Genomic DNA, 20,047 nt, shown 5'->3' on the forward strand with positions numbered 1-20,047 from the left:
TCAGATTTCTTTTAGATTTTAGATTTCTGATAGACACAAATGGACTTCACTACGTATTCGTCTGTGTCACAATTTCAACAAGTGAATAATTTAAAAAGTTTATTGGTGCATCTTTGTATGTAGCTACATGGTCATTTCAATTTGTCTTGTCATTGTTGTGTGCTCCTTCATATAATCGCCATAAACTAACGGCGTTATATTTTACAGGCGATCACATCAAAATCCATTCTAAGGAAAAAAAAAAGCAACACACAGATGGTAGCACTCGTGGCGAAACGGAAATATCGCACGATAACATAAATGCGCATGTGCAACCACTCATTCGTGCAGTTGCTGCACTGTGACAACATTGGCTACTGTACATGGAAAGCATAGAACACGAATATATTTGATTCCTTCTTTAAAGGGACCCTGAAACGATTTGGCGATTTTCTACAAATGTACTGAGTCGTTAGAGTAGGTCCTTCTGATCATTAATTGATGCATCTAAGTGCTCCGCATAAAGCGAGTAATTTATTATAAGGTTTTAAAAATGCACATTGCTGCCGATTGCAGCACACTGCGCGGCGGAATTTTAAGCCACCTCTACCCATGTGATGCAAATCACCCATATGACGTCAGTGGGGCGAGCTATCCAATTGGCTGATCAGGGCGCGTGATCAATAATTGTTCCAACTTTATGGTAAACAAATGATGTTTGTAACAGTTGGAATGTTAATTAATTTGTTTTTATAAAAAGAAAGTAAGATAAAGGGAATGCACAAGGACAATATTTCAGTACACTTAAGCACTTCCAGCACACAGCAAGTGTCCTCTGCTTGTGTTACAATGTGCTCCGTCTTTGACAAGAGCTCCGCCGTCAGTGTCGGTCTGTCTTTTCGCGAGCGCTATGATTCGACTTTGTTGCGTTGTGGACTGCAAACATAGCGACTGGCAATACATCAAGCTGCGACATCGTGTCCCTCTGCAAGTCAGTAGACGAGTGGACTGGCTGCAGCGCATCAGACTGCCGCTATCCGATCGGCGCCAGGATTTGCACGATTGCGGCCGTCACTTTACACCGGAAGATTATTAACGCATTAGTGTTTCGAGAGTCCGGTATTAGAGTAAACGCAAGCTCAAAGGGGTCAGGGCCTGGCCGTGTCCCCTTGCATGTCGTTTCATGGGATGAATAGAAGCGCAAATGTAAATGGTCTGCACGGTGCAGCCACCTCGTGGCATAGAGCTCAACCAGATACAGTAGCCGTAACAAAATGTATTCTTCTTTGCTGCTGGTGTAAATTTTTCGCAGGAGTGTAATCATTAACACATTGTTTTTGTAAATGTTTAAAATGTTTTACAATTGGTTAGAGCAACATTAGCTCCTTCTTTGGCTGGTTAAGCTCTACGCCAACGGGTGGCTGTACCGTGGAGACCGATCAGGCAGCTCACGTACTTCTACGCTAAAGTTTCTTCATCAGCTTGAGTTTATGCTTCCACCGTTCCATCGAAACGTTCCGCTAGTGTGTGGTTAACGGAATACCAGACACGTTCGGCGCTGCAACAGAATGCTCGCAATGCACGTTGCTTCAATAGCTCTCGCTTGGAGTCGACGACCAAGCGGCTAGCAGAGAGGTTTTGCGTGGGTGGGGGCGGGCTCCAAAACAACCGGAAGAGAACAATGTGACGTCACATCGTCACGCAGAACCACTGAAGGCGGAGCTTAGCCTCGATGGCTTGGTGAACGAGTTGAGGAGGAAAAGCACGGCTAGGGAGGAGGGTAACTTGTAATCGCTTGTAGCTCCATTAATACGTAACGCTTTACTTAAATTGTGGTGTGAATGTTCTACTTAAGCTGTACCCTACGCATCTACAAAATTTGTCCGAACCGTTTCAGGGGCCCTTTAACTAAAAAAACAAAACAAATTTCACCGACGATTATGATACTCCCTAACGCAAAATATGAGTGCAGCTCTATACGCGTTTTAATTTCGCGATGAACCATCGCACCGATTGCCACACTGACTGGCATAGCCGTGATGCGTGGCGCTATACATAGACCGGCCACAGAGTTGCCGCTTTCCGGCAACTGCATCTTATGCAACCATAATATTTACCGGGAAATGCTTGCGGCGAGCGCTCTGCATGAAGGCGAGCTTTCTGGTTCGTTTTAGAGCGCAGCTCTTAGGCGCTCATTTCTGCGGCAAGCGTTGCCGTTGTCCCTCATAACTGAGCGAACGAACACAGCGAAGGATGAAAGCGAACAACGGCGATAGCAAAGAGAGCATGAAGAGCAAAGCAGAGGAGGAGGGTACAGCTGGTACAGTGGAACCACAAGTCGGCAAGCGGAGGAGGAGTGTATGGCTAAAGCATGGAAAGAAAAGCATAGTGTCACGCAAGACGGACTTTGCGGCGACGACGGCTATAAGATGGCATCAAAGTAGCGTGCGTAGTCTGTATGGAAAGAAAGTGCTGCATGAGTGGAAGTCAGTTTGTGGCAGCTGCTGTGAATCACGCCCACGCGTCGCTTTTGCGATCTCTCAATTAGCGAGGCAGTCGCGCCGCGCCACATTTCGCTCCGTTTGCAATGTGCCACACAAGACAGAGTGTCCGAGCCAGCCAATGTATCGCAAAATGAAAACAAATATAACGCTGCGCTCAAGTTTCGCATTAAGGAGTATCGTAATCGTTGGTGAATTTCTTTTCTTTCCCCTGGACGGCCAGTGCTGCCACTGCAGCGGATGCGTGGACGTGAGCGCCATCTGCGCCACTATCTTGTACGCGTTCGAAAAGCCGCCGTTCGGTTTCGCCTCAAGCGACTCTCCTAGGCAGGCCACGCTGATATCACGACCCAGGCCAATCTATGCGAACGTCTGCTTCTCGAACGCGTACCAGATAGCGGAGCGGACCTGGTGGTGCTTCAAGGTGGCTTCCTCCATTTTCCTCCTTGCACTCTCTCCTCACCCTTTCGCCATACTCTCCTTTTACGCTTTCCACCTCATGCTTTCCCTGTAGCCTCCTCCTCCGCTTTGCTCCTTGCGCTCTCTTCGCTATATATCCTTCGTTCATTTCTCGCAGCGCTCCGCATTCGCTCAGTCATGGCGAGGGAGGACGAGGCACCCCAACATCCAATGCAGGAACAGGCACCTAAGAACTGCACTCTAAACGCCGACAAGGAGGACTCCATTGCCACGACCGCACTTTGTATTGTGAAGATACGGCATGTGTAAAGTGCTCTGTATCGCATTACTAGTCAAATGGTAGTTCTTAATGTAAAGTTCTTTAATTTGCACCCAAAGCAAGGTACAGTGCTCGGTGATTGAAATGCGATACTTGGACCGCATGGCGGCCGGAACCTATTGCGCCACCGGGGAGAGCTGGGTGATAGCTGGTAGACCAAATGCAGTCTCCAAATGCATAAAAAAGCTCTTTGCTGTCATCATACCATATGCCCCAATACATCAGGTCGGTGTTCCAAGCGACCACTTAATGGCGCAAAAAAGCGTCAGCAGCCATGCGCTCAGAGTATCGTGTTCCAATCGTTGAGCACAGTACATGCATTTTGTTGCATTCCGCCTTCAACGGAATACGGCCGCCATGGTCAGGGACTGAACCCGCGACCTCGTGCTCAACATGAAGGACACCATAGCCATTGAGCCACCACTACGGGTCTTCTTTCAGACATACATGCGTATGTGCTTAAGCACTATGAGAATTTAGGTGGGATGATATTCCACAAGAAGCACGTGAAGCGATGAGCGATTACCCGGAATGCATGATCTGCCTAATCACCAACTTTAGCTCACATGTTGGAAAGTTGAGTATTCGCGACTACCTCCGTGCCCGCCGCGGTAGCCCATGTGGTGTTGCACTGCACAACTCGAGATCGAGGGTTCGGGCGCCACATTCCCATCAATGGCGGCGGAAGAAAAGCCCGTGTACTTAGACTTAACACCAGGTGGCCCAAATCACTGTGGGGTATAATGCGATTAGCATTGAATGAGATTAACTCAGCATGTTCACGGGGCATCTGAGCGATAGCGCTTCTGATACGTTTCCGTGCCCATCATCAAGAGCGTGGATACAGCTGAGACATACATAGTAATGGTAGCAGTAAAATGCTGCTTTACTCGGAGGGAAGGGGGTGAAAAGGAAGAGGTAGAAGTTTTCCGATTGCTTCGTAACTGCTTGTACATGAGACCGTTAACACTTGAACTTGATGTGATACCACTCATGCAGCATGAACGAACAACCAATATTAGGCCGGCCTGTTCAGCAAATCATGCAGACCGTACGCTTTATTCATTTTTGATCAACTAATAGGGCCCTCAAGCACAAACACACACATGCACACATGCACGCACGCACGTACAAAGTTTACGATAACCGAGTTTCCCCAATCACGTGTGTCGCAAATGCACACGAAACGGGAATAAGTCCGCATTAGCTTATCGCCTGCTACAAAAATCACGAAAAACTTAGCGCGAGACAGCTCTTCGCCAAGCATCACCACAGCTAAAAGCACAGGGTGGCGCAAACACCGACCTGGGTGTATTATTAAGCCATAGTTTGCTCGAAGTGTCACATGCACGCGCCTTCTCAAGAACTTACTGACAAGTTATGTATACTTCTAAGTTAGGGGTGTGCTTCCATGTATTGTATGGCTAGATAAGCGCCCGTAGGTACAGCAGTGAAACAGAAAAAAACATAAAGCAAAATAAAAAAAGTAAATTGATTAGTTTCCGAGCTCCGTATTATTATCCGCAGTTTTGAATACTATTGAAAGTACCTATTTACCTTGTATATTCAAGAAGACTCACAGCTATAGAGCTACAAATTGAGCCAATTACACTGACGAGCTAATGGGTGTAGGCCAATCAGCGGGCACGACCAGGTAGCTATTTTGTTTATACACCTACATAAGGCCAAGCTTTCGACTCTTCATGCTAAATCTGAACACAGTGCCATCGCATCTTCTTGCCGTAACAACCCGAAATGACGCCTTACTTAAATGCGCTTAATTGCACGAAATGCTCGGCCAACTAGCCCGCAGTCTTCTTGGTGTCGTTTAATTAAAGGTCCACATTATTACACTAAATTTTGCAGAGGGGACCGAGACAGATAAGTAAGGCTTCACTAAATGCTCATGAATCCTATACCATGTCAACTAAAGAGAAACATTCCTAGAGACAGCGCATAAGAACAAACAAAAGAATAGTAAGGGAACACGTTAGAGTTGTGACTTCTACTGCACGAAACTGAGTGACACATACTAATTAGCTATTGAGCTAAATTTCACTAGTTAATTTTTAATGAGCCACATGGGCAAATATCTCAACTGCGGAATCAAGGAGACCAGTGGTGAAGCAATGACCTAACGACATGTGCAGAATAATGCTGCTTTGAGATACTGGTGTCAACGCGTGCAGCAAAATACAGGGCACTCCGCGTATAATTTATCACGGTCAAAGCTTCGTGGAATGCAATAGTAACAAATCATGGCGGTGCTCGTCTCATGGTAATGAATCATCGAAACATGGTGCTCGTCTTCCGATTCTAACAAGGTGGACGTGCTTTGCATATTGATCCGACTATATATGCGCATTAAAGCGCCCCTCACCAGGCCCTAGAGCAAATTTTGGTTATACACTGGAAGTTGTTACGTGTCCTCAAGGGAGCGTTCTGCCGCAAATTTTTTTTCAAATCGGCTCATTAATAGCAGAGATGGACATATTTGAGTGCCGCGAACCTATGATTTCAGGAGGCGAGCTATGTCAAGCGAGACACTCTCTCCACTCGCCCTGTCTAGCCTCCGCAAGCGAAATTCCTTCCCTGCGTTCTCCCATACCGGACCTCCAGGATCGGGTGACCCATACGTCACGGGCCCCGCCTCATTTTTTTCCTCCTCGCTTTTTTTTTTTTTTTGCGGCGCGGCGCACTTCCGCTGACGGCCGTCACGCGCGAGCTCTTGTGATTGTCTCGTTTCGCGCAGCGCACGTTTTTTCGCGCTGTGCACGAAGACACCTGACTAGCGGTACAAGTCAGTGCTACACGAATACTGAGGCAGATACAAGCGATTCACAGAGCGTGATCCCGCGCTGGAACACGGTAGATAATAGTTTCGGTGTCTGCGCGCGCGACTGCATGACGTGGGAACAAATGAAACGGAAGTACACACCTCTCTTGTTGCGGTGCGAAGTGAAACAAAACATGCAAACATTTTGTTTGTGTGTTTTATTATTTTCAAAGCTTAAATTGGTCTATTCAAGCAACATATTACACAAATAAGAGCTGCTGCCTAGAATAATTCTCGAAGTCACGTATCACCATGAGCGACGTCACAGCAAACACATGAACGTATACGTAGTCTGCAGTGAAGCCCCGCCAACGCCCTCATAACCGGCCGCCAATGTTCCTCCGCGAGGCTGCAAATATTTCGTACTTGAAACTTCCCCTGTCACCTAAACAAGGCGGTAATCACAAAAATAAATTTATAGGCGTGTAATTTTGTACGTTTTCACTCATCTGTTATAGCGGAACGGTGAAGGCCTAATTCTTTATTCAACTGAAATAAAACGCTTGCTTCGCTGCAACGATTTATTGTCAAGTCTTACTTCAGTTGGCAGTGGAGTTTCACGAGTAAAACGGGGTCAGAAGTGACATGAACTGTACCGCGGACTTTTGAAGAGTGAAATCCTCAGACTCCATTCACTTTGTCCATGTCGGTTGCATACCTCATCGCTTCCGTCTATGAAAAGGATCTTCAAGAACAGCAGACGCTACGGAGGTATCAAGTACGACGGCATTTTGAAATGGTCGCATGATGATGATGCTGTTTGCTTCTGTGATTAAATTATGGGGTTTTACGTGCCAAAACCGCTTTCTGATTATGAGGCACGCCGTAGTGGAGGACTCCGGAAATTTCGACCACCTGGGGTTCTTTAACGTGCACCTAAATCTAAGTACGCGGGTGTTTTCGCATTTCGCCCCCATCGAAATGCGGGCGCCATGGCCGGGATTCGATCCCGCGACCTCGTGCTCAGCAGCCTAACACCATAGCCACTGAGCAACCACGGCGGGTGCTTCTGTGATTGGCTCGAAGAATAACAAACCCGCGTAGTCCGTATGCCTTGGTTGCCAACTGCTATTTTTTTTTAAGTTGTATCCTACTACAACACGTCTATGTCACCCTCTGGCTTGGAGCGCGGCGGCCGCGAGAAGGGAAAACGGCGTTCGTTTTAAAATTTCAGACCTTTCCGCGGCGCGCCGCGATGTAATACTTTGCAGACAAGATCGTCATCGCGCATTGTATGCTCTGCGCTTGTCAGCTCAAAATGGCCAGACCTGGTCAGGTGCCCTTTAAAGTATCAGCCCCAAAATTACTAATTAAAAAGTTAATTAGCACACCTTCTCAATTACGTCGTCAACTGTGAGTAACGCACACTTCCTGATGCTCGGTGCTGCTGAAGTACTGCTGAAATAAAACCTGTTTGATTCAGTTCAAATGTGATATTGTTACGGGGATGTTGCGAGTATTTAAAAACTATATTTACAATATATATACAGGATGAGTCAGAATAGCTAAGATGGCTGACCACCAACAACACGCAGCAGCCAGCGTCTCTGATCAATCCTCTCTCTTCTCTCAGCCTTCCGTAACAATATTTAATCTACAATGTTTAGTGCTTGGAACTAGAATGTCTGTGTCGGTGTCCTAGAACTGCGACAAACTTGACTTACAACATGACTTAGCTACAACTGCGGCTTGTTAAATTACAACACAACTTATTACATTGCATAAGTACCCATGCAACGAACGGAGGACGATGCAAATTGAAAAATGGGACTGCGTGGACACGCCATGTGGATACACGCGGATATTTAATTTGTTCTGCAACAACCAGATTGAATGTGCTCCTTAGAATGTTATTTTTGCAAACTTTGAAATGTTTGCCATACGAAAATAACCGCAGATGTCAATTGTTTACCTACCAATTCATAGATGCATTTTGTATTGATTTGCTGGAACTACTCACAGCTCAAATGTACACACTGTTGCATAATCATAAGAAGCCAACAAACACTGATATCAAAGACAACATATGGGAAATTACTTGTGCTTAATAAATGAAACAAAGAAACGATAAATTAATGGAAATCAAAGTGGATGAAAAAGAACTTGCCGCAGGTAGGGAACGATCCCGCAACCTTCGCATTTTAGCGTGCGATGCTCTACCAATTGAGCTACCGCGGCGCCGTTTCCCCATCCACTTTCTTGGCTATTCATGTTTCCTAGTAGAACCTGGGAGTATTAGCCAGCGCCACAACTCACAAACCTTGGCGGCGGATGTGGAACATCCTTTCTGCCGCAGGCGTCACGAGAACGTGATCTTTTTGGGTGCAGGCAACCGGTAAATAAACCCCCACATGCTACCTCAAGGCATCAATGTTGCCGGATTCGAAACCCTCGTTAATAAATGAGAAGAAAGGGGGTTAACCAAGGAGCCCAATTTTCATTCGTCATAATCTTAAGAAGCCAACAAAGAAGCCATGATTACGAGTAATGAAAATCGGGCCCCTCGGTTAACCCCCTTTCTTCTCGTTTTTCACACTGTTTCGCGTTATATATAAGGTGCCTCTTTTTGCTTTTTTTTTAGTTGCACCAAATATTTTAAAATTGCATGTTGCAGATAGCACAATTTCATTACTCGGTGATGCAGCCATTACTTGTACAAAAAACCAAAATGCTTAATTGAACAATTAGCATCACTACCAAGTGGATACGCCTTGTGAACTCGCTGGCTACAGTTCATAAATCGAAACAAGTGTCGTATGGTAATTAATTAAAAGTTAATTACCGTAATTGTGTTAAATTTCCGATAATGTTGATTTCTCGCAGTACTGGCCGCCTCAACGAATAATTTAGCCAAAGGGTTACAATTGTGTTATCTGCTGCAGGCAATTTTTGAAAATTTGGTACAAAAAAAAAAAAAACACCATAAGCCTTGCATTTTGCTTCGTTGTAATGAATAGGAGCAAGAACCTCGTCAAGCTACAAGCAATTTGCTTGTAGTTCTTGCCCCAGCATTCGCTTTTGTTAATGAATGAATGCCAAATAAAGATTGATTGAATGATTGACAATAAATTTTACAGTATAGTGGCACCAGACAAAGGAACTGCGGACGACAACGAGGGGGACACTCATAGCCTCATTGACACAAAAAGTGTACACCCCTGTACTGTAAGCAACACTTAAACCTCAACTGCTACAACTACAGTAAAAACATTTCTGAGGACGGCGTTAAAAGTGAAGGGAGGGGGTCCTGCAGACAACGTCGCTCGAGGCGAACACCTCAGCTACGTCGCGGCAGAAGGAAGCCGTCAGTACTCGGCGATCCCAGGCGGTCTCCCTCCCAAAGATTGGCAGCCCACAATGCTGCTTGGCTTCCGTAATCTGACCAAAGCACGTGTGATTATACAGGACATTTGATAGCTCATACTGCAATCGATGCCAACCAAGTGCATGGGAGTGAAACTCACTTTTGTAGTCTTCTTCATCGTACTGGTGTTCCTTGGTTGACTTTGCTTCCTGCTTGTCTTGAATGTCGGAAAGGCTGAAGTCAGAGCTGGGTGCCATCAATTCGTCAATGGCCTCCAGGACACTGCCCTCGTCCTTCCAGAGCTGCGAGCTCCGACGGCCTTCCATCTTCACCTGGAAGCGGAAGAGTGGAACCGAGCGAGCACGCTGTGAGATCGAACGTCGACGCTCGGCCGCCTCAACGAGGAGCGAGCGCCCGAGTGAACACTGCGAGCGCACATCGGCGCGCTCCCCCAACAGCCGGCACACATTGATACAGCCGCGTACTTACAATTGCGCTATCGACACACACGTCTTTATCGCGAACGATGTAAACACGCTAAACGCCAACTCTGCGGGTGGTTGCGACGACCCATCCTCCTCGCGCGCGCGTGCCGATCGTCGGTCAGCCGCAGACGATAACGGATATGCTCCAAGATAAAGAGAGAGAAAAAAAAAAGACAGAACCACGTTACGCTGTCGACGCATTAATTCAGCCTGCATTAAAACGCCGGCAGTGAGCAGAAACGCGACGGGCCGCCGGACGACAGCCACGTGCGATAAGAATCGGGAGGACGGAACGTGCGGCCTGAAGTACTGCAAGGCATCTGAAGGTTAGGCTGACTGCCCGCAAGGCATTCGCTCCCTGCAAGCGACGACGTTTTGCAGCTATATATTCCCGCTCCCACTCGCAATTTAGATTGCGGCGTAGTTATGACGCCACGCCAATGCATGCTGCAAGTGCGTCTTCACCATGGAGCAAGTGTGGTTGAACTCTAAACCAGGACCATCCGTATTTAATGCAGGACGAAGTCATTTCCGTGTCCACGAAACGAAAAAGAGCAACACCGATCCCACTTGAGCTCGAAGATTGTGGAGAGTTGGGCTGGAACAAGTCCAGACAATACTTCATCATCAGGAGAACGTCGGCGCGGAGTTCACTTATGAGCAAGGGGGCGGCTTTGTGGCTACTTTATTCAGGTAGGGATTCACGCCGCCAGCAAGCGTAATACCGGGCGCTAATATGCAAATTTATGATCCTCATTATACGCGGAGTCTTAAAGAAACTGGGTATTCAGAGACTTGCGGTGTTAAGGCTCCATGCGACATGGTGATCTAATAGATTCGCGCACTTCTCTATCTTGACGATGTTATAGCTGGGCCGGTATAATATAGCAATTGTTTCAGCTCGATTCTATGCCACCTTTATACCACAGCTCATGAACGGCTGATCCCGCTGATAACGCTGGCATAGAGCCGCTCTGACCACTGACGAAGCGCTACAAAAAATGACATTGGAATAGTATCGTTACATTATCCTGGCCCTGCAATATGAGAGACCTCGTACTCGGAGTCTGCGGATTGAGTTTGGTCAGTTGTGAATCTTAGCACGCGAGCATCTTAGCATTGCGCCTCAACGCAATGCTACCGTCGCGTACTGGAATGAAAGCATCGGTTTCGTGCTGAGCATAGGAGTGCCGCTGCCGGGTGGGACAAGAAAGGTGCCAGGGAGCACAAAGTATAATTTGTTCTTCGATTTTCCTTAACGTACTCTCCAAAAAATTAAATCCTGGGGTTTTACGTGCCAAAACCACGACCTGTTATGAGGCACGCCGTATAGTGGGGGAATCGGAATTAATTTTGAACCCCGGGGGATCTTTCACGCGCCCCCCATGCACGGAAAACGGGTGTTTTTGCATTTAGCCTCCACCGAAATGCGGCCGCCGCGGCCGGCATTCGATCCCGCGACCTCGCGCTTTGTACTCTCCGCGAATAGGTATCATCGGTCTCCAATATAGAGTACCAGCGCCTACTGTAAGGGTGCTTGCAACACAGGCAAATAAAACGAGTTTGATACAGTGTGACACCAAAGCAACCTCATCAGGAATACACGGTGTTCACACCGTCTATTGCCCTAGCCTCGCAATGTTGCTAGTATATGTAATACCTCCACAGTGTAAACCACAGCGCATGCAACCTGAAGGCGTCATATTCCAGAAAGCTTCCCACCCTCCCTTTTTTTTCAGTCAGAATACAATCCATTTTGGCTTCTTCGCAGATGACAGCGTAATACACGTGTCGGTGACAGCCAAAACAAAGGGAGGGTCATGGGACCCCAAGCTCTCTTAACGCAGCCTTCTCTGCAAGACTGGCGCACCCCGAGAAAGAGCCCATTCCCGCCAGCGGCTACTACTCGCAGGTTGTTGCGCAAATCTCACCACGGAGGCAGCGCTTCTGCCGCCTACCAAGAGCGACCGGGTTTCTCAGGTGGGCGGCGCGCGAGGAGGGGCCGGACCGGCCCGGGCGGGTGCGCCATGCCTCGGGGACGGACCGGAGCTGGCGAACGATACAAGTCACGCATGGTGACGCCAAACATCTGCCTCGTCTTCTTTCGCAACGCTGTCAACACTCCGGCTCCCGCCACGTGCCACGTCTGAACACTGCACCCATGCGAGAACGGCGCGTCGTTCCGCGCTCTGAAACACGCGCTCTTTCCTTCGCACCGACGTAACGCAAATGTACAACACATTTTAAGCAGCTATAGGTGCTGTCAACGCAAAACACATGATCCAAAATGACGGTCAAGCCAAAGGCGGATCAGTTTTTATGTGCATTTCCTGAATACCATTCGTGGTGTTAATCGCGCTTCAAGAAACTAGCACCAACAAAACTTCCCTCGTAAGCCACATGCTTGCACTTTTATTAGAGCAGTACCGTGCTATCGCACAATGTGCTCCAAATTAAGGCTCTTCCCATTGTTTTTTCTCATCTCCCTCTCGTCTTTGCGAATCCGCTCTCGACGAGTTCATACCCGGCGCCGAAGTCCTTCGTCCCTCAGGTTCAACTGCCTGCGCGCTCCGTAGTTGCGATATAATAGTTCGGATGCACAATCACGATTAGCCCTTCAATGCGGTCCATTATTGACAGAGCCACTACTGAGCGTGCTACTGAGCGAGTTGGTGCTTGCATGTCAGGCGCGAATGAACGAACACACAATAGAAAACCTCCTCTTCGATACTGCCCCCTACAACGCGGAAGGCGATCTTTACAGTAAAACCATGCAAAAAGGTAGCGGGAAAAAAAAAACGGTGGATCTTACGCACTGTGGGAATCGATGTAAGGGACGCTTTGTATGCTGTTTGCTTTGATTGACGTGACAGAAATGTTAAACTTTAATTGAATTATGGGGCTGTACCTAATTCAATTAATGTTATAATCGTATGTATACATCGTATAAATATATTCGCGGTCTGCAGCACGTTTCGCTCCGTAGCGAAGACGCTCCTGTGCCGCGCGACGCTTCTTTCGGGCCTGGGTGTCCTCGACGCTGAGTGCACGGTTTGGAGCCATTTTGCCGGCGCGTGTTTACAAGGTACTTCTGCATACGTGGCCAGCACGCTGTTGAGCCGCCAGCTCCAAGCGCTCGCTCCAGGCTATGTACGATTGCAATGTTTACACTATCATAGCCCAGCACGCGACTTCCACAGCCCAGCATCTGTATTTTTGTCGCATAGGGAAGCAAGCACAGCACGTGCCTTACGTACAAACTGAGAAACGCTGCCGCGGCGGCGCCGCCGGGATGGATTTGATGGGACGGACGGACGGACGGACGGATGGATGGATGGATGGATGGATGGATGGATGGATGGATGGATGGACTGACTGACTGACTGACTGACTGACTGACTGACTGACTGACTGACTGACTGACGGACGGACGGATGGATGGATGGATGGATGGAGGGACGGAGGGACGGATGGATGGATGGATGGATGGATGGATGGATGGATGGATGGATGGATGGATGGATGGACTGACGGACGGGCGGATGGATGGACTGACGGATGGATGGACTGACGGACGGACTGACTGACTGACTGACTGACTGACTGACTGACTGACTGACTGACTGACGGACGGACGGGCGGATGGATGGATGGATGGACGGACGGACGGACGGACGGACGGACGGACGGACGGACGGACGGACGGATCGACGGATCGACGGATCGACTCACTGACGGATGGATGGACTGACGGACGGATGGACGGACAGACGGATGGACTGCGCCACCAAGCTCTTATTATTTTGCCTAATGTCCTACCAATGTTAAAAAAGCAAAAAAGGAAAGGAAAAAAACTCACGATGAATTCCCATAATCAAACTTCGTGAACCCCTATTGGGAACTTTATGTTTTCCATGCCTCGTTGTTTGTCGCTTCCCGATTTTCTTCCACCAATCTTCCAGTCGCCTCTAACCAGTCTATTGCGGACATGTTTACTTTCCCCCTGCTCTCGCTGAACCCAAGGGCTTCAAGGAGGTCAATGGTGCCTAAATCGACCGCTGGGATATCTTCACGTTCTAATAAAACATGCTCCATCGTTTCCCTAGCTTTGCCGCAGCAAGCACATGCTTGTTCTTCCTTCTTATTCTCGCTTTGTAGGCGCGTGTTCTATGCCATCCTGATCTCACTTCGAAAAGTAATGAGCTTCCTTTTGAGAAATTGTTTCTTTCCCGATTTCGTTTTTTCCTCTTACGTAGTTACTTGTGGCAGGTTTCTTTTCCATTGCCGCCACCCATAAGATTGTTTCAGCCTCTCCGACTTTCCGTTTGACGTTTTTTGTTGCTGTGTTGCTAACCCTACAGGCCGCATACTTGCTAGCAGGCTTCTTAGTTCTTTCCTCCACTGTGAATCAATGTTTTCCCTGTACAAATAAATACCTCAACACTCTCCCAGCCCATTTGCTTTCTTTCATATTTCTTCATAATCAATTTTACTGCGAGCTTCCCTCACTTCAAAACTTGTCCAGCCCATATCACCCTGCACAGCTTCATTTGTAGTCTTCCCGTGAGCGCCCAATGCGAGGCGTCCCACTGACCTTTGGTTGCCATCGAGTCCTGATTATACCCCTGACTTCAAGCAAACAACCCCATTTCCAAAAGTAAGTCCTGGTACCAGGCACGTACCCAGGGGGAGGGGGGGGGGGCGAAATCAGGCGGCATACCCCTCCCCCTCTTCCCTGCCCACGCCAGCACTCCTCACACATTCCTAAAGCGCCACCAAATCAATGTTGAGACTTGACAACTATTCAGCTGTCAACATTTTGCTGCCTTCTTCACTCCGTTTGGATGACTGTAGTTATCGGCCCCTCTTGGGATGTGAAGGCCAGTCAGTTTTTTCATAAATTCGGTGCCCGCGCAATTAACTCGAGATGCGTTCAGTTGTCACCATCTATCAACGGTCACGCGCATCGCTGTTGCTTCGTTAGTTCAACCTTCTTTGTTTAGACTGATCCAGGGACCAGAAAAGAGATTCGGTTCCTATTCAGCTGGTCTGTATGCTCGTGGAACGAGTTGAGGCCGGAGAAAACGCCATTTGGGTTTAACTTTTCCTTTCGCTTCGTTATTTCCTCGAGTGACGGCTCGCTGTGACGCTGGCAGATCCCCGGAACCATATACTTGCGATATGGGTTACATAAGGTGTTAAATAAGATAATGCGAAACAGCGTCCATCATCAAACCTTAAATAACCCTTAAACCCATAATAAGCAATATGACTGTCACCTTTACCTCGTCTGGTTTTCCCCTAATTATATATACAGCACTTTTCGTGCAAAATTGCCAACTGGAAATAAGAGTCGCAAGTAGTTGAGAAATTATGCGATCTACTAAGGGAGAGAGCCAAGGCAGCAGTCAAGCAGGAAGGAAAAGCTAAGATTAACAAATTTAACCGTTGTTTATGAAAATATGTATGGATCAATATCTCTTTATTTAAAAAGGAAGTGGAGAAAACGACGCCGGAATTGGAGAATAATTCTGTGTGTTCTGAATGACGCTTCTACAGTTATCAGTCGAATCGCCTGACGTAGCCACTTCTCTGCTGTGCTTATGTGGATGTTTTTCTAACCTTTCGCAGTGGGCGCAGTACTTCTAGAACCGCAGCGTCATGAGCTCTACGCGGTTGTACGGGACTGGCAGCCACGCATCGTTGCGCAACTTTCCAAATAACAATACGAGTCTGTGCACTTGTTAGAGCAGTAAACGAGGGATCCAAAAGAACTGTGATTGTTCCGCAAACATATATTTATGTATAATTCTTCCAGAGCTAACTCAAAAAACGCTGCTATAGACGGATACAACTTAAGTCTGCAGTAAAGCCCCGCCCCCGCTTTCATAACCGCCAGCCACTGTTCCTTCGCGAGGCTACAAATAATTCGTAATTCAAACTTTTCCTGTTACCCAAATAAGGCGGTAACTCCAAAAATAAAATCATTAGCGCGTAATTTTATACGTTTTCCCGCGCCTATTATTGTGGAATGGCGAAAGCCTAATTCTTTACTGAACTGAAATAAAATGCTTGCTTCGCTGCAACTATTGTGAAGTTTCACTTCAGATGGCTGCGAAGTTTCATGAGTAAAACGGGCTCAGCAGTGAAATGAACTGTACCGCCGAATTTTGAAGAGTGAAATGCACAGACTCCATACACTTTCGCCATGTCTGGTGCGCAAGTCGATTTGATGTGGTTCCTTGTTTGCCAAGTAAAGGAGAGGTGTATCTAGCAGGCCTACCTATCTAGTAACGTTGGGCCTACCTGTGAGACACACCTTATTTCATTTCTCTTTTGCGGGTTTACACGCATTTATGGCAAATGGTGGGCGTTATTCATACCTGTACTAGTCAAAGTAACCCCCCCCCCCCCCCTCTTTTGCATAGAAAAGTTACCAAGTGCATTTAGAGCCTCGGCGTCCTGCGCTCTACGCGGTTGTACGGGACTGGCGGCCACGCATCGTTACGCAATTTCCCAAATAACAATACGAGTCGGTGTTGGTACTTGGTAGAGCAGTAAACGAGGGATCCAAAATAACTGTGATTGTTCCGCAAATATATATTCCTCTACAATTCTTCTAGAGCTAATTCAAAAAATGCTACTTAGAAATCTTTATTTTACACTTTCGCTTGTTTCCTTGTTCTTGGTAGAGTTCTTGCGCTTCTTTCCTGCGCGAGTCCATTTGATGCGGTTCCTTGTTTGCCAAGTAAAGGAGAGGTGTATCTCACAGGCGTACCTGTGAGATACACCTTATTTCATTTCTATTTTTCGGGTTTACGCGTCGTTATAGCGAATGAGGGCATTATTCAAATTTGTACTAGTAACAGTATTCCCCTCCTCTCACTTGCATAAAAACGTTGCCATCCTCACCACGTACATCATAAACAGGAGTGGGGATAAAGTTCCAGCTTCAGTCCCTTGATGATATCAACTTTCTCATCACTCCTCATCCCTTCCCATTCAACGCAAACGGCATTTTCTAGGTAAATCTCTCTCAAAAGCTGTAGACAATCGTCGCCTAAGCCTTCCCCTTCCAGAATATCCCACAAAATGTTGTGGTCTAAGTTGTCATATGCTTCTGTAATGTCTGAAAAGGCCAAATATAACGGTCTGCTTTCTACTGTTGAGATGGATGGATGGATGGATGGATGGATGGATGGATGGATGGATGGATGGATGGACGGACGGACGGACGGACGGACGGACGGACGGACGGACGGACGGACGGACGGACGGACGGATGGATGGATGGATGGATGGATGGATGGATGGATGGATGGATGGACGGACGGACGGACGGACGGACGGACGGACGGACGGACGGACGGACGGACGGACGGACGGACGGATGGATGGATGGATGGATGGATGGATGGATGGATGGATGGACGGACGGACGGACGGACGGACGGACGGACGGACGGACGGACGGACGGACGGATGGATGGATGGATGGATGGATGGATGGATGGATGGACGGATGGACGGATGGATGGACGGATGGATGGATGGATGGATGGATGGATGGATGGATGGATGGATGGATGGATGGATGGATGTTATGAGCGTCCCCTTTGGAACGGGGCGGTGGGTTGCGCCACCAAGCTCTTCCTACTATGCTGCCTATGTCCAACCAAGGTTAAAAAAGAAAAAAAAAGAGAAAAAGAAAACAAAAACACACGATGAATTCCCATAGCCAAGTTTTCTGACACCCTATCGTGAACTTTGTTTTTTGTAAGCCTCCGTTTGTTGTCCGTTTCCCTACTTCCACCAATATTCCAATCGCCTCTTACTATATATGCGCGCAAGCGAGCGCCATCTAGTAGCGTTGCAAGAAATCCAGCGGCGCGTCCGAGCGAGACCACAGCAACAGCAGCAGCGCCCAGAAAGTCGGGAGAAGAGGAAAAAAAAAAAGCTTCGGTTTAAAAAAAAAAGAAAGAGATATTCGTGTTAGAATATGTCAAGCAGTGCACAGCCTCGATTGTCGTGTTCAGTTGAACCCATGCCTCGATGTAGGGGCAGGATTAAAGAGGTGGGGTTCCTCATTCACCTTTAGTTTGTCTTAACGAGCACACCAAGGTGGTATGGGTGGTTCAGGAAGGATGTCTCGTTTCGTTCGCAACGCCTGTTGATACTAACTGCTCGCCAGAAATGCAAATAGGCAACAAATGTCGAATCAGCACTGCTACGGCAAGGGTGGCATAGGACAACGGAAGATAGCGAAGAATATTCAATGAGCCCAATCGCGTCGCAATCCTGCCCGCACAGTGTTCGTCAGAAGTATACAGGCCATGCGCTGCGCGTCGCCGATACGATGTCGCCGGATTATGCAGCACGCAGTACTTCTTGTGCTATAATGCGCTGGGCAGAGTTGTTACTCTCAAGGCCTTCAGAGCACAATGAGAGCCACATGCTCCGATAACGCGCACTATAGCTGTGCACTTTAAGTAACAAATATTGAGAAACAAAAGACGCCAGCAGCGGTCACGCAGGGACACCAACATGGCATATTTCGCGGATATCGGTCACATCTGAAAAGCATTACAGCCGCGTTGACACCAATAGTCTCATAGACCCTATACACCGCCTCGCAGTCGCCTGGACGGTGGAAACAGCAAAGAATCTATACATGCGTGCTGCATATGTCAAATCAGGTAGTTAAAACAGTCAGGACTATAAAGTCAAGCTTAAGCATTGCGAAGCTCCCGACTTCCTCAGTCGTATACCTAAACTTAGTTTAGATGATGGCAGAAATGGTCCTTCGTAGCAATGTGACCTTCCGCTTACTACTCAACGTGACCGATACCACGGCGAGTGCCAATAGTGAAGCACCCAAACAATTTCATCTCTTAAGTTACTTAGTATTACTATAAACAGACAGGTAACCTATTATTGCAATTACGTAAGCGGAAGAGCACATCAAGCACGCATACTGCGCCCGCCCTGCATTTTAGCGCGTTAAGTGACACATGAAGCAGGACACGAATCACGCCTGCGAGCGCTGATTCGAGGCACGCCGGTCGTCAAACTTGCTCATTTGCGCGCAGCGAAATTTGATAAAGGCGCATCGTGCGGCGCTATAGTTGCGCCAGCTGCTTCCCATAGCGTCAGCGATGCAAGAGCACAGCGTAATCAGACTAACGCAGCAAAATGCGCGACTCCGTATTAGCGACATAAGCGCGGCTCAAGGCCGCGCGCCGACACAGAGGTCGACGGCGGCGCAAAACAAACGCCGCGCAGCGCACAAATCAACGGCTGTCGCCAGTATACATACGCGCGCATATGCATAAAGAAACGTATATATCACCCCAGCTGTGATTCATGGCCGCGTCTTGGGGAGCGTTCCCACGCACACGGTAGCAGCGACGACTCCCTTCGTCTCCGTGCGGCCGGCGGCAAGTGCGCACAAGTGTCAGCGAGCGATCAGCGCCGGAAGATCGCCGCGACACCTGCAGCTGCCGGCGCGCCTTTGTCGAAGACGCTTATGGATGGCCTTTGCCAGAGGCGGCTGTACTGCGCCGGCCCTGAAAGATTTGCGTAGCACTGCCCATCGCCCGGCTGGACGATACACTGTTGCAGCCCAGCTCGCACCGACGGTACAGCTGCCGGCCACCGCCGGCTGCATGCGTCGCGCGCCTTCTCCATGGAATGCTCGCAACAGGTGCAAGGCCCGGAAGGCAGTCGCATATAGTGATTCTTGACGAAGAGCCAGCCAGATGTGCGGAGACCAACGCTCTCATCAAAGACTCTGAATCGAATACGTCTCGGTGGCGGGTCAAGGAGATTTGATACCCCACCCGTTTTATAAAACAGCCCAACCGAAACAAGGGCGAGCGTCACTGCTTCATGAACCTTGCGTGAGTCAAACTGTAAATCAACCCAACCTGAAACTACTTTCAAAAATTGATCGGCCGGATGAAAACTTCCGTACACGGCGGCACAATGAACTCGTGAGGAGGCGATGAATAAAAAGAAAAAAAAGAAAGAGAGAAAAGCTTTATTCGAAGTCCTCCCAGCACTCGTCCGCAAGCACTTCAGAAAGAAAAAGAAAGCGAAATATTCGTTGCAGATAAGCGAATGGCCAAACCCTTCAAGAAAGATATTTGGTAGGAATTGTTCGCTTGACGGCGTATAATTAGTTGCAGCAGCAAATGAAGCCGC

The 20,047-nt window shown here is 48.1% G+C and overlaps 1 protein-coding gene across 10 annotated transcripts in view; it reads right to left on the minus strand.

Annotated features, from left to right (window-relative positions):
- LOC135915636 (band 3 anion transport protein-like) overlaps positions 1-20,047 on the minus strand; it is a 316,698-nt gene that overhangs the window by 76,534 nt on the left and 220,117 nt on the right. For 8 of the 10 annotated variants that reach the window (XM_065448767.2, XM_065448776.2, XM_065448789.1 and 5 more), the window contains one exon: positions 9,520-9,691. In XM_065448767.2, coding sequence (XP_065304839.1) covers positions 9,520-9,685 — 166 coding nt within the window. In that variant the 5' untranslated portion in view covers positions 9,686-9,691. Of the gene's footprint in view, positions 1-9,519; positions 9,692-11,775; positions 11,930-19,193; positions 19,302-20,047 lie in introns of those variants that run through there. The other 2 variants (XM_065448802.1, XM_065448797.1) reach the window with 2 other exon arrangements.

Source organism: Dermacentor albipictus, chromosome 1 (assembly GCF_038994185.2).
Source record: "Dermacentor albipictus isolate Rhodes 1998 colony chromosome 1, USDA_Dalb.pri_finalv2, whole genome shotgun sequence".
NCBI classification, from domain to species: domain Eukaryota; kingdom Metazoa; phylum Arthropoda; class Arachnida; order Ixodida; family Ixodidae; genus Dermacentor; species Dermacentor albipictus.